Genomic DNA, 19,570 nt, shown 5'->3' with positions numbered 1-19,570 from the left:
GTTAGGGTTGAGGTCTCAACCCGTCCCAACCCGACTCAACCCAGCCCGAAATTTAGCCTTGCATTTTTATAATAGAAATTATGGCTCCAATATGTATTTTATTTTTCTATAATTTTTTAATATATGAGATATGAATGGAAAAAAACATGTCAATCAATGTTAATCCAACCATTATAGAAGCCAAGATCAACCCAACCTAGGCCAACCCAACCCAACCCAACCCAACCCGGCCCTGATAGGGTCAATTAGGGTCGGATTGGGTTGGTATAAACCCGGCAGGGTTGAGCCTAAACATGAACCTGACAGGGTTGGGTTGTTTAGGGTTTTAAGAAACCCGGCCCAACCCGGCCTTGTTTCAACCCTACTCCATAGCTAACATGAATTCGTTTCCCCAAAAGAAAGAATCTAGTCAGTATCCAAATGACCATGTATATTGTCAACGAGGCCTTCACCAAAAATACAACTAATGGGTAAAGAAAGCATTTCAAGTGGTAACCTTCTCCTCATTCAGGTCCTGTAGTCTTTGCAACTTCCACAAAAATCATCCTTCCAGCAACTATCTGTCAATGATATCAAGACAACACAAAGCAAAAAGATAATAAAGATCTTTTCTAACAAACAAATAAGAACACAAAACTAACCAAGCTTGACACTAACGATAAATGCTGTCGAGTCTATTCATTTTGACAAGCCACAATCAGCGATATGAGTAGAGAGGCAACAAAACCGCAAGTAAAAAAGGCAAGCCTTAATTAGGATTAGTGACTTGTCAATGTTAAGAAGATATCTTTTTCATATGGTCCTTGGAACAGATTACAATGGCTATGCCTTCGAAGAATTTGAAGGGAGCTTGTAAAATTCTTTGTTTCACCAATTCAAACTGTAGCCAATTGTTTTCAAAGTAGCTAAACAAGTTACAGAACAGATGAAAACAACTCCATCATGAACATTGAAATGAGAACAAAGTGAGGGGAACAGTAACCCCAACTGTTTGACATCAATCAATTGTAATCCTCTTCGATGCTGCGATATCTAACAACTGTGGCAAGTTAGAATGTAAGACAGTCCATTGGTGATTAAGGAATCCAGAAAATAAGATGTGCAAACTTTGCACTTACGTGATAATATGATGTTGGTTGACCTGATCAAATAGCCAGCCTAGCATCATACAAACATAGCCACATGAAGCTAGGCATGGCATAATGGCAGAACTAGCCGAATGGAACAAACCCAACCCATGAACAGAGTAGAGCAGAATGGGGCAAGAGATGGTTGGATAATGGAGTAGGAAAATAAGCAGAAATGTTGGCTATAAATAATTATGAAGGTCATGCTTGTACGCAGTGCAAACCCAGCTAGACCTGCCACAGGTATACCAGGCGAAACACAAATCCAATTAATGGTAAGTCTGGGTCATAATATGGTAGCGCAACCAATAAACCACTGCATTGCCATCCTACATGGAGTAACAGAAGCATATTATTAGGCCATAAAACCATATAATCCTCCACAGCTACTCTTGGTCTTTTAAAAGGTGACCAGAAAGGCAACATCGCTTACACCAAAGCAACAATGAACCTCAGGGCTACTCTACTAAAGTCAAAAAGTTGGCTGAGGAAAGGCTTTCGTAGGCGATTTAATTTCATGGAATATCAAATCTTTGTAAGTAGGAAAGTCTCAAATACAAGAAGTACAATAAAGTACAAGCACCAGACAATTACATAAGAGAGATTGAAGAAGCACCTATTGATTTTCCCTTTTTTTACACAATAGATTGAACATTTAGAGACATATTTCGAAAACCAACTGTTCCATTTGCTGACTCCCCCTACTGATATCTACACTGTCTAGCTTTAAATTGCAGGTCTGGATTATGCTTGCAAACTTATCCACCAGCAAGCATATATAAAATGTGGCTTAATTTAGTTTCATAAGCCCAAGACATAATCCTGTGTTGAAATTTAAAAACCAAGACAACATTCAAAAAAAAAAAATTACCATCAAACTAATCCCACTTCTTATCTCCCATCAAATATTTGTCACTTATAAAATTGCTTCATTCTATTGTGAATAATATCAGTAAGTGGATGCATTTACAATCAAATCCAAAACAAGGGAATCAATAAAAACCTGAGAACTATTTAACAAATGTTCAAATCGAGTAACAAAAGCACATAAGCAGAATACAAACCAACAAAAAGATCAAGAAAATCAAGTTACCGTAGAAATTTAATCAGAGATAAAGGACTAAAGGAAAGGCAGTTATACCCTTCCATTCATAGCCTGCAATGCCTTGCGTGCTTCAGCAACAGATTCAAAAGTCACGAAACCAAAACCTTTAGGCCTCTGGGTAGTTGGGTCCTTAATCAGTCTAGCTGAATGGAAACCACAAGAACATGTTTGTAGTGCAGAAGAGGAGGAGAAACGAAAAACAATTAAACAGAATAAAAAGAAAGAAATTACCCTCTGTGACTGTACCAAATGGCTCAAACAGATTTTTCAAATCTTTTTGTGTGGTGTAAAATGACAATCCTAGCAAACAAGATAGAAATGATGAAATACAAAATCGGTATTCTTCCGAAGGAATAAGAAAACAGAGGCTTGATCGAGATGGAACCTACTGCTGACGAAGAGCTGGGAACTGAACCTCCTCGAGAAGAGCATAGGTCTCCAAGTGCTTAAAAATCCCAAGCAGCGATTTCCTGTCAACTGCTTCACTAAAATAGCTGCCATCTCAAAGCCCAGAATCGATCATCGTCGTTGGAAAATGCGTTGTAGAGAAGAAGAAAGCTAACGGCTCCCCAATACAGTTGCAGACCCCAACTCTATCGCACTGACAGTCGCTTCCCGAATCCTCTTTATAGCTTTACCGTAATGGTCTATTTGTAAATAAACTGGACCCGCTCCTCTCCTTACCTCGTCGCCCAGGTTTTGGCCATAAGTATCTGGGCGATCGACACGTGTTTAAGGCCATCCAAAGGCTGTGCTTCTTTTCCCAGAAAAACCACCCATCTGAGGTTTGCCTACCCATACCCGATAGACATCAATCGGACCCTCTACCTTCTCTCCTCCTCTCCCAAACTGCTGATCTGCTTTGTTGTTGAAAGCGAAGGAGAACGTTGAACAGAGATGATCTGCTTCTCTTCCATTCTCTTCTCTTTGTGGATCCGGCTTCTACTCTGAAGTTCAGAACAGAGGCGCTCTTGGCCGGAGAATCTGTTCAAGAGGAGAGGCCCTCTGATTCCGTTTGTGGTCTGGTTTTTGGTGAAAGAATCTTTCTGAGTTTGCCCACATTTTTTGCTCTTTTTAATCGCTTCTTGACCCTCTACTCCTGTAGTCCTCTGATCGTCTCCCACTCGATAGGATTATAAAATACTTTAAGGTTTTCAGCAAGGAAAATTGAAATAAAAATAAGAGAAATAAGAACCCAAGCACTTGTCTTCTGTTGTTGAGTTTTTCCAGAGAAAGAGAGAACCACAAACTAACTAACACCAACATGGTAGCTTCTGCTTGAATATTCCGGAGAAAGAGAGAAAACCACAAACTAATATCAGAGAGAGACCCATGAAAAAATTCCCAAAAAACCAAACGAGAGTTTGGGGATTTTATCTCTTGGAAGAAACCCCCAAGCCCGAGCTGTAGAAGACCTCCGAATATGCCTGCAAGAACGGACTCTAGAACTTCGCTTCTTGTTTTCCTCTTGAACCTCGAATCCCTCAGGGAGGACGCCGTCGCCTCTGTTCGACATTCTCCTTCCGATCAACTTCGAAGTATCAGCAGTTTGGGAGAGGAGAATGGAAGAGAAGCGCCGGGATTTGGTTTTTTGACTTGGGGGAGAGAACAGAGGAGAAAGAAGAGGGTCCGATTGATGTCTCTCGGGTATGGGTTAACAGATCTTAGATGGGTGGTTTTTCTAAAGAAAAAAGCACAGCCGTTGGATGACTCTTAGACGTGTCAATCGTCCAAATAAACATGAGTAAGACTTTGGCAATCAGAACTAAGGGTGTTTTGGTATTAGAGATATCAGGCGCATCCACTACGGCAGTTGAAAAAATAGGGGTGTCAATCGGGAATCCGACTCCTTTATTGCACACAAGGGACGGCAGCACAGATTCAACTCTTTGAAGCGATTCGCCACGGGATCAAAATCCTCTGTTTTTTCCATCCATGTTTTTCCTTGTTTTACTACCTACAAAATGCGACACGTGGACAATAAAGAGACCAACGGTCAAGATTGGGTGAGGATTATTACATCCGGTGCATTAGTCTTAAAGTTGTCCACGTGTCGCGTTCTGCAGGTAGCAAAACAAGGAAAAACAGGGATGAGAAAAACAGAGGATTATTTTCCTTCGCTACGAAACCCAACATTTGGGCACACGCTTTACACAATACTCAACCCATCAAACTGTCACTCTGAACCTGCTAGTGTGAAAAATAAGTTGAGTTCAAGTCACGATCCAATAAGGGTGCATCAATTTTAATTTGAATTCGATTTGATTTCCATTTATCGTATTTAAATTCCATAATACATGCAAGGGTGTGTTCCCATCAAATTTTAATTTAACTTTACTCGTTCGAGATAAGAAAATTAATTACAAAACAATCAACCAATTTGTTCTGCAACCATACATATTTTATCTCATAGAGGTGGTCGAACCATAGTTCTAAAAATCAATGCCATCGGGTGTTTTCCTCCCCTCTTTTTTTCTCCTTTCATTTTGAAAAAGCAAGATTCATGTACAGATGATAAACTGTATACTTCTGCGAATCAGTTGTCTAATTCAGATTAAAAAATTTGTACCCACAGAGGTATCAGGGAATTACAATGTAAACATCTGAATAGAGACCTTTTACTCTGAGATACTGAAGAGTGCACCCTTTCAAGATAACCACTGAAAGTTGAAGAAAAATTGCAGTTGCATATCAGTGATGCTAATATACAACTCTTCAAACAGGGAAGCATACATTATCCAAATTGGCAAGCAGAGGCTATAAAAAAAACAGATTCAAAAACCGTATTGACAGTGATCTTTCTTTTTTCACTGCATACCACAATAAAAAATCTCACATAGAAGCAACAGAATGCCAGCGAAGGGTTTATAACCCTAGTTGTCTTTCCTTTTTCAGCATCAATCCTTGTTTATACGCCTTTTCTTAGTTGGGTTTTTCATTGATTGCTTTTCTTTCCCACTGTTGGAACCATCATTAATTTTCTGCAATTTTTAGACAAGGTTTAACCATCATCAATTTTCTGCAATTTTTAGACAAGGGTTAACCTTATCACCTCTCATGTCCATAAGATGATTAATTACTGAAAAAAAAAATTCCTATTTACCTTCTTTCTTAACCTCAGCCTCTGTCTTTGTCGCCCTTTGTTTTTCTTCTTTGGATTTGCTAAATTCTGAAAGAGGAAAGAAAGATTTGACTGAGAATGTAAACAAAAGGCCCTTCTCAACTCTTGTTTAGAAACTTGGATTGAACTCAAAAACTATACAATTCCCTTTTGCAGTCATACAACCTCTGCAAGTGCAACAGTCCTTGCGTGCCTCTCTGCATGAGTTTCTTGATCTTCCTCAATTTCTCCATCACTGTTAAGCATGAACTTCAGTCTCCCCTCCCTCAGCAACTTCTCTGACCGAGCATGTCTCTAGATCAAATAAAATTACAGAAATGAAGAATAAATTGTCAAGGATGGTACAACTGGTCTGAAAGAAAAGGCAGTTAACCAAGTAAAACAAATGCACAGGCCAACGTGTGCATTATACATTGGGGAAAAAAAGGGGGGGGGGGGGGGAAGACACCATGGAAATGAAAGGAGAAAAGATTACATGAAGAGAAGTATTGCAAACTGAAGCAATCAAATTCATTAGACCGCATACGAAAATATGCAAGGATAAATTACAGAATAGGTACTGAACCAACACATCCTGGGCTCAATAAAACACAGAGAGAAGTCCTTGTCATTCCATCAACCTGAACAAAACTTAAGAAACAGAGATAACCAAAATTTGTAGGGGTTCTCGGAATCTTCTTTTCTTTTCTTCCCTTTCTTGGGTTTTTTTTTTTTTGGCGGGGGGGGGGGGGGGGAGTAAAAGGGTTCAGGATTCTTAGGGTGGTACAGAATACCTACTAAGTTAGACGATGAGACTGGTATGTGCATCAAAGGAAAATTATTGCACCAGTTAGATGTGACTTGGTGCAAGTTACAGGCTCTAGAACGACATGTTCCTGACGTAGTGAAAAGAAGCCTTGATGACTAATGATTGAACAATGCCCTAGACAGCATGGAATTGCGGTGAAGGTGCAAATGGGTGTGGTTCAGGATCCACTTCTGCACAAGGCTTGCATCTAAGTCCAACCACTTATAATATAATGACAGGACCCAAGACCTCTATATCCACCAATAACGCCCTTAATGGCAGAACAATATCTGTGCAGAAATCCCAAATAGCAGTGTTGCGGCTAAATTGGGTTGAATTTTGAGAATTCATTCAACTACTATGATGAATTCATGTTTTTTGAACTGCTGACAAAGTTACTAAACAATTAACATAAAAGGTAGATCAAACGGAACTGAAGTTAATTTCTTACAGCCTGACCAAACAAAGTCATACTTGATACAAGGCCTAAGCTATGCATGCCTTTTCTCACTACTTGTCCAAGAGTCATTTTAGGTCTGTTCCTAGCTCTTTCTGAATTGAATCACTCTCCTGTACTAAAGGTCTTCAGTGAACATGGTTATGCCACCTAAAGCAATTTTCTCATAGCTTATCACGTATTGAAGCCCAAATCAGCTCTGATGTGATAATTCCCTACTTTATCCTTCCTAGCTTTTGCCCCACATATGTCTCAACATTCTCCTCTCAGCCACATTGAGTTTATCTATATGATACTTCTTAACAACCCAACATTCCGCACCATAATCATAGCCATCATATAACTGTCCTATAAAGTTTTCCTTTAAGTTTTAAAGAAATACGTCAATCACACAACACACTGAACACACCTATCCACTTCATCCATCTTATTTTAATTCTCTGTAAAACATCATCTTCTACATCACCTTCTTCATTTATGATTGAGCTCAGATATCTAAAAGAATCACTTTACGGAATCTCCCTCCCATCAATTTTCACCACCTCATTATCGGTCTTAGTGTTACTAAAGTTACACACCATATACTCTGTTTTCGTTCTACTTGACTTAAAACCTTATGATTCCAATGTTGAGCTTCATAACTCCAACTTGGCATTGATCCTAGCTTTTATCTCATCCATCAAAGCAAATATTATCAGCAAAAGTATACACCAAAGAAAGTGATCTTGAATGTCTTTGATTAAATCTTCCATGATAAGCAAAAAACCAATAAAGTTAAGAATTCACTACCTTGACCCCCCCCCCAACAATTCTAACACTAGTCACCATACTATTATACAAATCTTTACATATGTCCACATATTTACTTGAACACTTCTCTTCCCTTGTAATTGCCAAATTAACTCTCTAGGAACTCTTTCATAAACTTTTTCTAGGTCAATAAAGACCATAAGGAAATCCTAGCAATTTTTAAATCTTTCCATGAGTCTCCCAAGTAAATAGCTTCTGTCATGGATTTTCATGACATAAAACCAAATTGTGTCTCCATAATAGTAGTTTATTGTCTCAAGCGAGTTTCAATAACTCTAGACAATATGTGGCGTTAGGATAGGTAATCCAGCCTTTCGTGATACTACTACTCGAAATGTCTTCAATTAGTAGTTAATAAAAATAATCTTTCCATCTCTCCTTAATGTCCTCATCCCTTATTAGTACATTGTCATCTTCACCTTTAATATATCTAACATGGTCGAAATCTATATTCTTCAGTTCCCTCATTTTAGCTATCTTATAGATAGTTTTTCCCCTTCCTTTGTGCTCAGATTGTTATATTGATCTTCATATTTTTCCTTACTTTTCCCACAATCTTCTTAGCTTCAATTTTGGCCAAATTTATACCTTTTTAGACACACTACATCTTTAGTCCTTTGCCATGCCATAAAACTAGCTTTCTTAGCCTTAGGGCCCGTTTGATAACATTTCTGCTGTTTCTGTTTCAAGAAACGACAGAAACAGAAATTTCCGCTTCTGGGAACAGAAACAGAATTTTGGGTGTTTGATAAACCTTGTTTCCGTTTGATAAGCCTTCTTTTCACACATCTGGCCCTTTTCATCTTCGCTTTCTCGCTCTTAAACCTAAACAGAACCCTCTTCCCCAATCCACTACACTCACTCTTGCTCTAGCTCTCCCAACCATGGAAGTTTTCAGCTTGCTCAAGTACTGGAAGGGTGGTGGAGTTACCGGAAATAATGAACGCACCATACCTGGCACCACTACCATATCCACCACTCTTCAGCCGCAACCGGCGGTGGAAACGGAGGAAGATGGCGATGATGGTTCCTTCTTCGACATGGAGTTTACGGTGCCCGAAGACGACGATGGTGAAGGCGGAGACGAACACGATAACAGCAGTGGAGTCGACGAGGAAGATGACAGTGCCTCATCGGATTTTGCGGGAATTGATGGAGAGGAGTTCAACTTCAAGGTGTCTTCTGGGTCGAGTGATAGGAGAACGGACCTGAACGTGGACCCTTCGCTCTCACCTTCCGACGATCTGTTCTTTAAAGGAAGGCTTGTGCCTTCGTCACTTGAATTCAACCATTCTGAGACAAGCTCGAAGCCTCAGTTCCCCGTCTCTTTGTTGAAATCTGTAACCAAGATCAGAGTCCTCATGTTGGGGTTCAAGAAACCCAAATCGACGACGGCTGACAAGATGGAGAGGAACTCTGTAGACGGAGCTAGTCGGAGACGGTGGTGATGGTAGTGATGCCAAACTCCGTCTTCAATATCGATTTTTTGTGCCCCATTTTTGTTTCGAGAAACAAGCGAAACAAGTAAAACTTATTTCGTCATTCATGTTTCTTGAAGCATAAATTGTTATAAATTTCAATTTATGTTTCAAGAAACAAGTGGAACAGAACACTTTTACCAAACGGTATTTATGCAGTTTCTTTGTTTCTGAGAACAAGAAAACACAGAAACACGTTTCTGGTTACGTTATCAAACGGGCCCTTAATGGCTGCTTGAACCTCATCATCTCACCACCAAGTCTCCTTAAAGGAATGGTGTTTTCCTTTTGATTCGCCTAAGACATTTTTAGCAACCTTCTTAGTACATGCAGTCATCTCAATTGTATTAGTGTCACTATCAAAGTCTCACCTTAATTGTTTGACCAACTTATCAATAAATGATTTTCAGGCATCTCCTTTTAAGCTCCACGACCTTATCTTAGGGCAAATAAGCTCACTTTTCTTACGATTTGGTGTAATGAGACAAAAATCCATGACCACTAATATATGTTGTGTTGTTAGACTCTCCCCTGGTATAACCTTATGATCTTTACATAACAACCTATTAGACCTTCTTGCAAGAAAAAAAAAATTATTTGGCTACTATAATTGTCCACTCTTGAAGGTAATTAAAGTACATGTTCACAATGGATATATTATAAACCACAAAAAAATCTAAAACTTAAGTCCCTCCTCATTCCTCTCTCCAAAAACCATATCCTCTATATACACTTTCATAGGCTCTACGATCTCTCCCAGCATGTCAATTCAGATTACCCCCTATAAAAATTTTCTCTTTGACTAAAAACCTTCCACTTATCCATCCATGTGTTCCCAAAAATTGTGACTTCCTACTTTCATCCAATCCCTACCTGGGTTGTGTAATTGCTTACTATATTGACAATCTCTTGCTCCAACAAAAGCTTGATGGTTATAATTCTATCACCAAATATTTTAATATCCACTCTTTGAATCCTTATTCACTACTATGCCCACTCCGTTTCCATCACATTTATTCCCTATATACCAAAACTTGAAGTCATCCAACTCTTTAGCTTTTTTACCCTTCCATCTAGTCACAAGCCATCTTAATCTTTCATCTCCTCATAACATCTATTAATTTTAGACTCTTAGTCATTACAGTTATTGCACAGATAACTAAGACAAAGATCCTAAAAATGCATACACAGCCAGGCTTCCAGATTTTCTCTGTAACCTGGAGAGTGGAGATGTATCATTACATGTCCATGATAACTGTCCTCCCACTGCACATTTTGCCATACAAGCACAAAAGCTGTGCACCATTTAATTTTGCATTCCCTAGAAAAGTTTATTGTACTTTCCTTATCATTTGAAGTTGACAAAAAAGGGGGGGGGGAAAAAAAACATTTTAAGTTCTGCAGAAATATTATAAAAAGGTTTGTTTCACCAGCTTGGAACTACCATTATAAATGTGTATTCTATATACTTCATTTAACTACATGTAAATCCATTATAAGCAGAAGTGTGCACCATTTTGTTTTCTTCTGAGTAAAAGTTAAATGTAATCATGTAGTGCATGGAACGCTTTATCAGACAGATGGTCAATGTAAGAACAATATTGAATATTGCCATCATACGGTTGTGCAGTTTTGTAGACAAAGGAAATGCCTCGGTACCTTGGACTTGAGATGAGCCCTCAAGGTGTCTTCAGTCAAACATACAATTCTGGGGCAGAGCCTACACTTAAAGACAGATTTACATTGCAAGATATAATAATCAGCTTCAGTAGAATCCTTTTCTTCCATGCCATTAGACTGGGTGTCCACTGTCCCAGCATCGCCTTCAGCATTTGAACGCCTTTCACCAAGGCTTTGTGTGCCCTCTTCATCATCATTCGCTAGCAAACCTGGCCATGGTTAAAAAAAAGTGAAATGTCCACTGACGGATATCCTCAACAAATAGGATGCACATCAACCCCCCCCCAAAAGAAAGAGGGAGAGAGAGAGAGAGAGAGAACGAACATATGAAATAATGTTAATGAAAGAGTACTAAGATCAAGTTATTAGGACAAAAGTTCAAAAAAATTCGGATTTTAACACCTGCCAAAACCAAATTATTTCGGTCAAGTTTCGTTAAATTTAGGAAATTCCAGAAATGTCGACATGTAAATTTCAATAGTCATTTCATTTCAACTAGAGAGAGAGAGACAACGTGATATATAGCTGAAACCATTGTACTAAATAAGTCAAGTCTCAGTAACCAAGACAAAGAGGGCAGGCCTCAGCGCAACAGTAAGGTTGCACCATTAAAACTATCCACAAAGCTGGGGTAAGGCTGTGCACATTATGACCCTCCCCAGACCCTGCTGTGGCAGGAGCCTCGTGCACTGTGTACGACCTTTTTTCATTAACCAAGACAAAGAAAGGGTACTAGCAAAAAAGTAAACATCAAATGTTAGTAAAGAATCACAAATGTTCCATATAACATCATATCAATAGGAAAATAATATCATAAGTCGACTTACAAAAGTGACCATTACCAGTCTACATTGGTTGACCAAGGCCATGCATCCCAATAAATAGGTCAACTTACGAATATCAGTTACTTGGTCCAACTGTAATATCATTTCCACGAGAATAAAAATAGATGCGGTAGGTTTCTACACATGCATTTTAGGAAAGTTTCCATAGGCAGGCACCTAGTTCTGCAAAATGACAGTTCAAATGAGGCTAAAATCTTGTGGACAGGTGGACCCCAATGTCCTTTGCCAATATGTCAAGTTTCATCCAAACAGAGTTGGCCATGTTATCACAGACCAAATTAAACAAGCGCCCGTGCATCACTCGGTAGCACACAATGGCCACGCGTAAGATTAAGCTAAACATCAAAAGGAAACAAAGCATAGAAACACACAGATATGGTAGGAAAGCAAAACAAATGCATTAACTGGAGGGGAGTATTACAACCTAGCTCTAAAGGGGATCACCAAATGAAGTGTGTAGCAACAACGGGCCTCATACCACAAGTGTAGGGGCAGGAAAACAGGTACACTCCTTGGCAAGGTAGATCTTATTCCTTTTATGGTTTTCCAAAAAAGGATATGATCCCCCCACCCCCCCCCCACCCCCCCAAAAAAAAAGAAGAAAAGAGAGTCATATTAAACACTATACACTTTGACTACAAAAATGCCATTAAGCATGGGTAGGGCTTGTCCATCAAGCGCCACTGATGCCACAACGGCACAACCGTAGGCCATGTGAAAGCATTGGATGAAATGGTCATGAAAACGTGGTAAGAAAAAGCACTGAACAAATCCAACACAGTGTAGGGACTATGCTGGGTGCATGGACACACATGGGAGGGTGTGCCTCCAGATGGGAAGGTAGTTTGAATTTGAATATGATATTTGACATGCACCCAATTCGCAGCATTCTCTAATAATGAGAGGTCAGAATTAACACATCATTCCTTCAAGTGGAAAAATTAGGAACCACTCAAGACATGCCCCTATGGGAAAACTTTTGCCAGAAAAGATATTAAAAACAAGCAAATCTCTCTTAATGGTGCTTTCATGAAGACCAAGAATCAGTGCTTTTGACTAAAGGACCATATTCACCAAGGGTTTCTACATCGGAGTATAATATACGTATCTGTAATTGATCTTCTTTTTCCAAATCATTATTTACTACTAACCATGCTTTTCTACTTATCAGTGTCAGTTTTTTCTTCTTAATTCTCAATTACTTTTTCTAAAGCTATGGAAAACATTTTGTCAATGGAAAAATGTTAACAAGGAAATAAATAAACATTATCAACAAGCCTCAAAGGATCCCACATCTGAAAAATTCATAAACAAAACCTTAAACATGCCAGCATATCCAATGCCCACCTGATGGGTCAACATCAACCTCATTTGCCGAACTTTCTTCACTCTCGTATCCAGAACCTGTAAGAGTAGCAAATACTAACATTTTACCATATATAAATAAACAACCACCAACATAAAAAAGAAGGAACACTCCAGAGATATTAACAGAAGTAAATAAAAGCTGACGATTTTGAACAGAATATTCAGAAACCTAGAGGAAATTCACCAACTGCGGGTATCCTCAAACACTGAAATAGATTTCACAACGCAGATTCTACACACACAAGCCATAGAATCGAAAGAAATGGAATTGCGAAAAATTTCAGAACAACTATTATGTCAAACTATACTTAATAGCAAATACCTTAGTTGAAGGGACACCTTTCCCATGAACATTGCAAACCAACAAATAAAAAAATCTCATAAAGTTAATCTTGAAAATAAAACGTGCAGGGAAAAACAGACACCTTTCCCACCTGTGTACAAGTTTAAATGATGTCTTCTTCTGTAAGTTGACTTGTATATGTTTATTAGTTATAATGCTCTTGTGAGTCCACCTTGTAAGGTGAGCTATCTTGTCATCCAAGAATGTTGTAACTTTTGAAGTTTGCAGGTCTCTAGTGCTGACTAGAAAGACTTGTCTTCTCATTATTTATTATAGTAGAGATACAGATTTTCCTCAGCTAGAGCCTCGTGGGTTTTACCTTCATGTTAAAGAATTTTCCATGTTAAAAATTGGTGCACTCTTTTGTAAACTGACTTGTATTTACTTATATGCGTTATTACATATTTTGTAAGGATTTTCCATGTAAAAATGGGTGTATTATTTTGTAAACTGACTTGTATTTATCATTACAAATTTTGTTGCCATATTTCTCCATAACATTGCACACAGGTGGAAAAGAGCTTGTTTTTCCCAACAGAATAACACTTAAAAAAAAAATCCGGAATGTAGGTCAATGAGCGTGTGGATTTAAACATTACAAGGGCGGAGGAAAGACCACTAGGAGTGTTTCCGGAGCTTGAACATTTCCGAAAAATCAATTCAAATTAACCAAATCAGAAGAGAATCCCGTAAAGAAAAAATTCCTGTGTTTAAGAACCCTAAACCCACGAAACCATCCAAAAACAATCAACATCCGCCAATGATTTAAAGAGACACAGAACTATTGCAAGCAAAACCCCCCGAAACCCAACTTATATGGGCATTAAAACAGAGAGAATAGGAAAACCCATTTTATAGCATTCAAAATAATAGGAACCAAAAGCAAAGGGAGAAAAAGAACGAACCAAATTCTGGAAAGTCAGGTTTATGGTGTTCTTTAACATCTGCAACTGCTTCTACTTCTTCTGCAGTTTCCTCTTCGTATTCTTCAGGGACATCATCAGCTTCCGAATCTGAAGATGACGAAGATGAATCAGAAGGATCGTTTTTCTCGTCGTGCTCTTGCTTGTAGAATCGCCTCTTTATCATCTTTGCTGCACCCGTCTGGCGGCCCTCGCACTGGGTTCAACTGCAGAGAAGCAAAGCGAGCAAAAATGAGAAGAATACAAAGAAAAAGGAAAACAAGGTTTCTGCATGTATACCGTATATAAAAGAGGGATGTCGGAGTGTAGATTCCATGTAGACGGAAAAAGCTCAAGAAGTCTAGGGCTACAAGATCTAAAAGAGTTACGTGTCCACTTGACGTGTTAAGATTAATATAGCACATCAAGTCAGGTCCCACTACAGGGTGCAACAGGGCCGGGTTAGGCTGGGTTTCTTAAAACCTTGGTCCAATCCTGAGTTCCCTTAACTAGGCCCAAACCTGCCCTGACCCTGACTTAGGGCCGTAAAACTTCAACCCTGACCCTACCTTCTAGGTTCAACCCAATCCTTACCTGCCTGATTGACCCTGATTTTTCAAGGTCGGGCCGGGATGATCCTGATTGACTCTGATATTGGTTTGCCATCAAGGATTGGGTATACATTGACCCTGACCTTATATGAAATAATTTAAAAATAAAAAATATTCATAATAAAGAGGAGATAAAAAATACAAAATTAAAAATTTCTTGATAAAAAAAAGCAAGAGAGATCACTTTTTTGGGTAAAAAAAACAAAAGAGATCGGTGAGAAGGTATATTAGGAGTTTTGAGGTGTCAATGACTCAGTGTCAAACAATATATAAAATTAAGTTAAATTTAAGGTTAACATCAAGGTCACAACCAGGGTTAAACATTAGGAGCAAAAATCAAGGCCCTGTTTAGGGCAGGCTGGGCGGGCCAAAGACATCAACCCTTACCCGCCCTGTTAGCAAAAACTTGCACCCCTAGTCCCACTCACTGTTAGCAAAAACATAGATCTTTCGTGTCCATATGACGTGTTAAGATTAGCAAAGAAGTGTCTAAACCGTACATACTTGTTTTTTACCGTTTAAAACACGTTTTTTCGTATGTTTTTCAAAGATACTTAAAAAAACTTCAAATGGCAAGTATTCACGTTCTAAACACGTTTAAAACATGTGTAAACATGTTCCCTTTTTTGGTGTTTTTTAATATTTAATTTGTTGAACATAACATCTACTTAATTGACTATATCTCTCTCCTGAACTATGATCAACCTGATTATTTCGTCGATACCTTTAACTCAATATCAATGTATGGACCCCGAAATTAAGATACAAATTGATACATTTGTTGAAAAATATTTCTAAAGTAATGACTCTCAACTCAAACTGAACATACATTACTCCATGAGCATGTTAACTATGTTGATAACAATGAACATCCTTATAGTCAAGCCACATTGCTCAATAAAACTTAGACATGTGTGGTGTATGACTTTAGAATTGGTATTGGATGATATTCAATTATATGTCATAAAATTTATAATGAGACATGAGATACTATAGTTGTTTTGAACATTAGATGCAGGTATTCATGTAATAATTCCTTAATTTATACGAGTATACTGCCATTTTTTTGGTCCTGTTTGTTTGAAATCTACACGTTTAAAATTAGTACCATCTGTTTTCCATTTTTTGCCGTTCTGTTTATTTGACCATTTCATTCGAAAAATTTTATTGTTTAAAATCGGTACCGTCCATTTCTTTTTTTTGCCGTTCCCCTGTTTGCTAAGTATGGTCCCACTTGCTTGTGTGGGACACTATCCTTGGGATCCCTACCCTTGTCCTACCAATAGACACATTGGGGTAGGAGTGTCAAAATGCAAACTAACCCGAATCGAACTCAACCTTATTAGATAAAAGGATGTAAATGGATCAAATTCGATTAAATATTTTCTACTCGAATATGAATACCTTTAAATGGATACCGATGCAAATTAAATCCGAATTTTCAACCATGACTTATGTAATTCGGATCTTATCAAATGATCAAAAACTGAAAATGAAACCAATTTTATGAAGAAAAAAACAGAAGATTTTTTAATTTAAATTTAGACTGATACATATGTATCATATCATCAAATATCATCCAAAGATTAATAATTCATCTACATGGGCTAACGGACTACAGATTCTTTTTGGTAGAAAACAGACTACAGATTCACCCCGGGGGGGGGGGGGGGAACTACATACAAAGTACAGAAACAAAGGTTGAAACTTGATCGTAAAGGGATACAGACAATGCAAGGGATTACACTGCAACAAGGAGAGAGAGAGAGAGAGAGAGAGAGGTTTTTCAAGTTTCTTACTTGGACTCTTCTATTATCCAAAACATGAAATATCAATAAACCAGACATGAATGGGAGCTCAACAAGCTGACCATCCACATAATCAATGTGGGGTCTCTATTGAGAGAATGGCCATGATTTGCCACATCAGCCACCATGGCCATCCAATCAATCACAGTACTTTTGCCCCGCAGGTCTATGTAGAACAAGGAGCGAGGAAGAGAGGGAAAGATGGTTCTTTTTTTCCCGTTTCTAACCTGTTTCCGCTGGTAGTTGCTTGGAGTGTTCGCTGCTCCTCGAGGAGTTCAGGTATTACTGTGCCGCGTCGCCTGCATTGCTCTAAATCTAAATCCGGCTGCCGCGTCGCCTGCCATCTGGCCCTAGCGCCTCTGGGAGGAAGGAAGGGTTTCTAGTTAGGGAGGTCAAGGTCAAGGTCTCTGGGTGAAGGAGAAAGAATGGAGCGAGGAGGAGAAAAGTAACTGACGGGTTAGGGCTTTTTCCGGATGGTGCTGGTTTTGGTTGATGGTTGAACCGGACATGGTTTAATTCAAACCCCTAGTTGAAGAAGAAGTCGATGATGAAATCTTTCGGTTTTGATTCTTAACATTGGGTTTGGATTTATCAAATTATCCACCATCTTCCCACCAATCTTTTTTTTAGACATTTTGAAATTGAGCGAGAACAAGGTCAAGTAGTTGGCGACTAACGCTGTGTTTGGTACTCAATAGAAGAAAAGAAAAGAAATGAAAAGAAAAAAGAATTTAGAAAAGAAAAGAAAAGAAAAAAATAGAAAAAAAAAATGTATGTATACTTCACTATCATTAGAAGAGAAGAAGAGAATTTCACCAAAAAAAAGAAAAAAAAAGAAAAGTTTTTATATTTTCTTATGTTTTCCTAGGTGTTTAGCAAGATTTTTCTTTTGACAACAAAAGAAAACTTCACCATTTCTAAGGTAAATTTTAAAATTAAAAAAAAAAATCTTCTATTGATTCAGGACATGCTAAGCACAAAAAGAATTTCTTACAAAAAAAAGTATAATTTTTGCATTTTTTTTTTCCTTCTCTTGGCTACCAAACATAGCCTAGGTGAAAGAAAATGTTTTCGCTTTACCAAAAAAAAGAGTTTTTGAAGCAAGAAGAATGCTTGAGAATGGAGTAAACCGTAGCCATGGAACCCTCGAGACTATATCAAGAGTCATGGTGACGTGAACATGGCTTGGGACTTGGGTAGCACTACGACAATTTGATAAAGTTAGAGACTACTTGTTGATGGCTTAGGAGGAGTTTACAGTTGTAAAGGAGAAGGCAAGGATCAAGAAGGAAATTAGGGTAAGAATGTGCAGGTGGGGAGGTGGGTATTGTTTTGGGTATTTTTGTAGTATTTATCAATGTTTTGGATAATTTGGCAAGGACCAACAAGTCACAATTAATGCCTAACAAGTAAGCTCCACTCTCCCCCACTTATGTGTTAATTTCAAACATGATTTACTTTTCATGTAGGTAAATAAAGCCCATTCCCTTCTAGCCAAATGCAGTAAAAATCATGGACATTTTTTGGGCCATGTGGAAAGATGATCTGACAAATCTAAAATTGGAAGATACATAAGGTTACATGTTAAATTTGGTGTTCTAATTGAATCATTTGACTTTCCTTGTAGTGATTTTCACATAAGGTTACATGTTAAATTTGGTGTTCTAATTGAATCATTTGACTTTCCTTGTAGTGATTTTCTCTCCGACCTTCTATGCTAATTGTTACCTTTACCCTGTTACATTTACTCATCATTTCAAATTATTAAAGTAATTTTTTTTTCTCCTTACCAAAACTTAGTTATTTTCCTTAATATTGCTTTTGCCTTGACTTGAGATGAATTTTTCATTAGACAGACACAGATATTTGCCTTGGTATTTTCCTTTATATTGTTTTTATCTTGATTTAAGATGGGGCACTCCATTGTCACCTAGTGGCATGGTTTTTTTTTCTTGGTAAACAATGGTCATGGGTTTGAATTAGAAAAAAGCTCTATGCAAAAATGGGGTAAGATTGCAAATATCTGCCCATCCTAAATGGCAAGAGCCTATTGAGTCTTGCCCTTTATATTAGGTACACCCCTTCGATATGGCTTCAAAGATACTAGGATTGATCTTACATAGGTCATAATCAAAGCCATCAACTTCAGCATGCCTATTGCATAAATGATGTTGCATAAATAATTTTTTATAATGTACATAATGAATTGTAGTTACCAGAATATCAATATAAAACATGAAACAAAAATGCAAATAAAAATTGACCTTCAAAGTTCTAGAAGAAAAGGGGACCTTCAATAAAATATGAAAATAGCTGAAAATAAAAAAGTGCAAAAAATTAAAGAACACAAATCTTGCCTAAATCTGTAATCTATTTGGCTCACTTTAAGGCTGTGTACTATAACGATTCTGTTTTTTCAACTTGATTTTAGGTATGACACACTTTTTTGCATTTCTATTTTTTTGGAGTAATTCTGTGTCCTAAATGTTGTATGGTAACAAAAAGAAAAAAAAAATTGTAATCTAGAAGAAACAGAAACCTGTATGGTTCACACTTAATAGAATCATTTTTGTTAGGAACCTATATTTACTTAAATGCCTTCTTCACCATGAGGAACAATTCCTTGGATAATACAATAAAGAGTTTTTATCAAATTCCTTGGATAATACAATAAATAGAAAAATTAACAAATTTAATAATAGGTTTATTTACAAAAACCTCCCCTGACGTTTGCCTATATTACATCCACCCCCTAGTCTTGCCTAAATATTTTTATTTTTAATATATTTAAAAAAAAAAAAACCCACATTATGGGACTATAGGCTAAGAAGTTAAGATGTTAACAAATCCTTTGAAAATACAATTGCAAAAATTGTTGTCTACTAAGTTTACATCCGAAATTGCAATCTAAGACTCTAGCCTTCATAGAGATGGCTTGATGAGTGTTTAAAATTTAGGTTTCTCTCCAATGATATAATTTTATTGAGTTATGCATTTATTTTAAATATTTTGTTGAGCTCAATGGTTCAATTCAAAGCTTTTTTGAGCATAAGAGAGGTCTTAGATAAGATGATCCTATTTTATCTTAATTCTTTATTCTTGGAGGTTTTATCTTAGATGATTTTATT

The 19,570-nt window shown here is 37.6% G+C and overlaps 2 protein-coding genes across 4 annotated transcripts; both read right to left on the bottom strand.

Annotated features, from left to right (window-relative positions):
* Positions 1 to 369: 369 nt before the first annotated feature.
* LOC122094089 (organelle RRM domain-containing protein 6, chloroplastic-like) lies at positions 370 to 3,886 on the bottom strand. Its single transcript, XM_042664746.1, has 4 exons — positions 2,622 to 3,886; positions 2,464 to 2,532; positions 2,269 to 2,375; positions 370 to 560 (listed from the first exon to the last, which is right to left on the bottom strand). Exons 1-4 carry the CDS (start codon positions 2,731 to 2,733, stop codon positions 504 to 506), a joined length of 345 nt encoding a protein of 114 aa, XP_042520680.1. The 5' UTR covers positions 2,734 to 3,886; the 3' UTR covers positions 370 to 503.
* A 950-nt stretch (positions 3,887 to 4,836) lies between these two features.
* LOC122094348 lies at positions 4,837 to 16,849 on the bottom strand. 3 transcript variants are annotated; one of them, XM_042665115.1, is made up of 7 exons: positions 16,670 to 16,849; positions 14,027 to 14,250; positions 12,758 to 12,814; positions 10,545 to 10,774; positions 5,519 to 5,647; positions 5,336 to 5,401; positions 4,837 to 5,213 (listed from the first exon to the last, which is right to left on the bottom strand). In XM_042665115.1, exons 2-7 carry the CDS (start codon positions 14,208 to 14,210, stop codon positions 5,130 to 5,132), a joined length of 750 nt encoding a protein of 249 aa, XP_042521049.1. In that variant the 5' UTR covers positions 14,211 to 14,250; positions 16,670 to 16,849; the 3' UTR covers positions 4,837 to 5,129. The 3 variants fall into 3 exon arrangements, with proteins under 3 accessions (XP_042521049.1, XP_042521051.1, XP_042521050.1); XM_042665117.1 differs by lacking the exon at positions 16,670 to 16,849 and adding an exon at positions 14,324 to 14,339; XM_042665116.1 differs by lacking the exon at positions 16,670 to 16,849 and having other exon boundaries at positions 14,027 to 14,305.
* Positions 16,850 to 19,570: the final 2,721 nt, after the last annotated feature.

This window comes from Macadamia integrifolia, chromosome 11 (assembly GCF_013358625.1).
Source record: "Macadamia integrifolia cultivar HAES 741 chromosome 11, SCU_Mint_v3, whole genome shotgun sequence".
Classification (NCBI taxonomy): domain Eukaryota; kingdom Viridiplantae; phylum Streptophyta; class Magnoliopsida; order Proteales; family Proteaceae; genus Macadamia; species Macadamia integrifolia.
The sequence above is the reverse complement of the archived record's forward strand: the minus strand, read 5'-3'. Positions and strand labels throughout refer to the sequence as shown.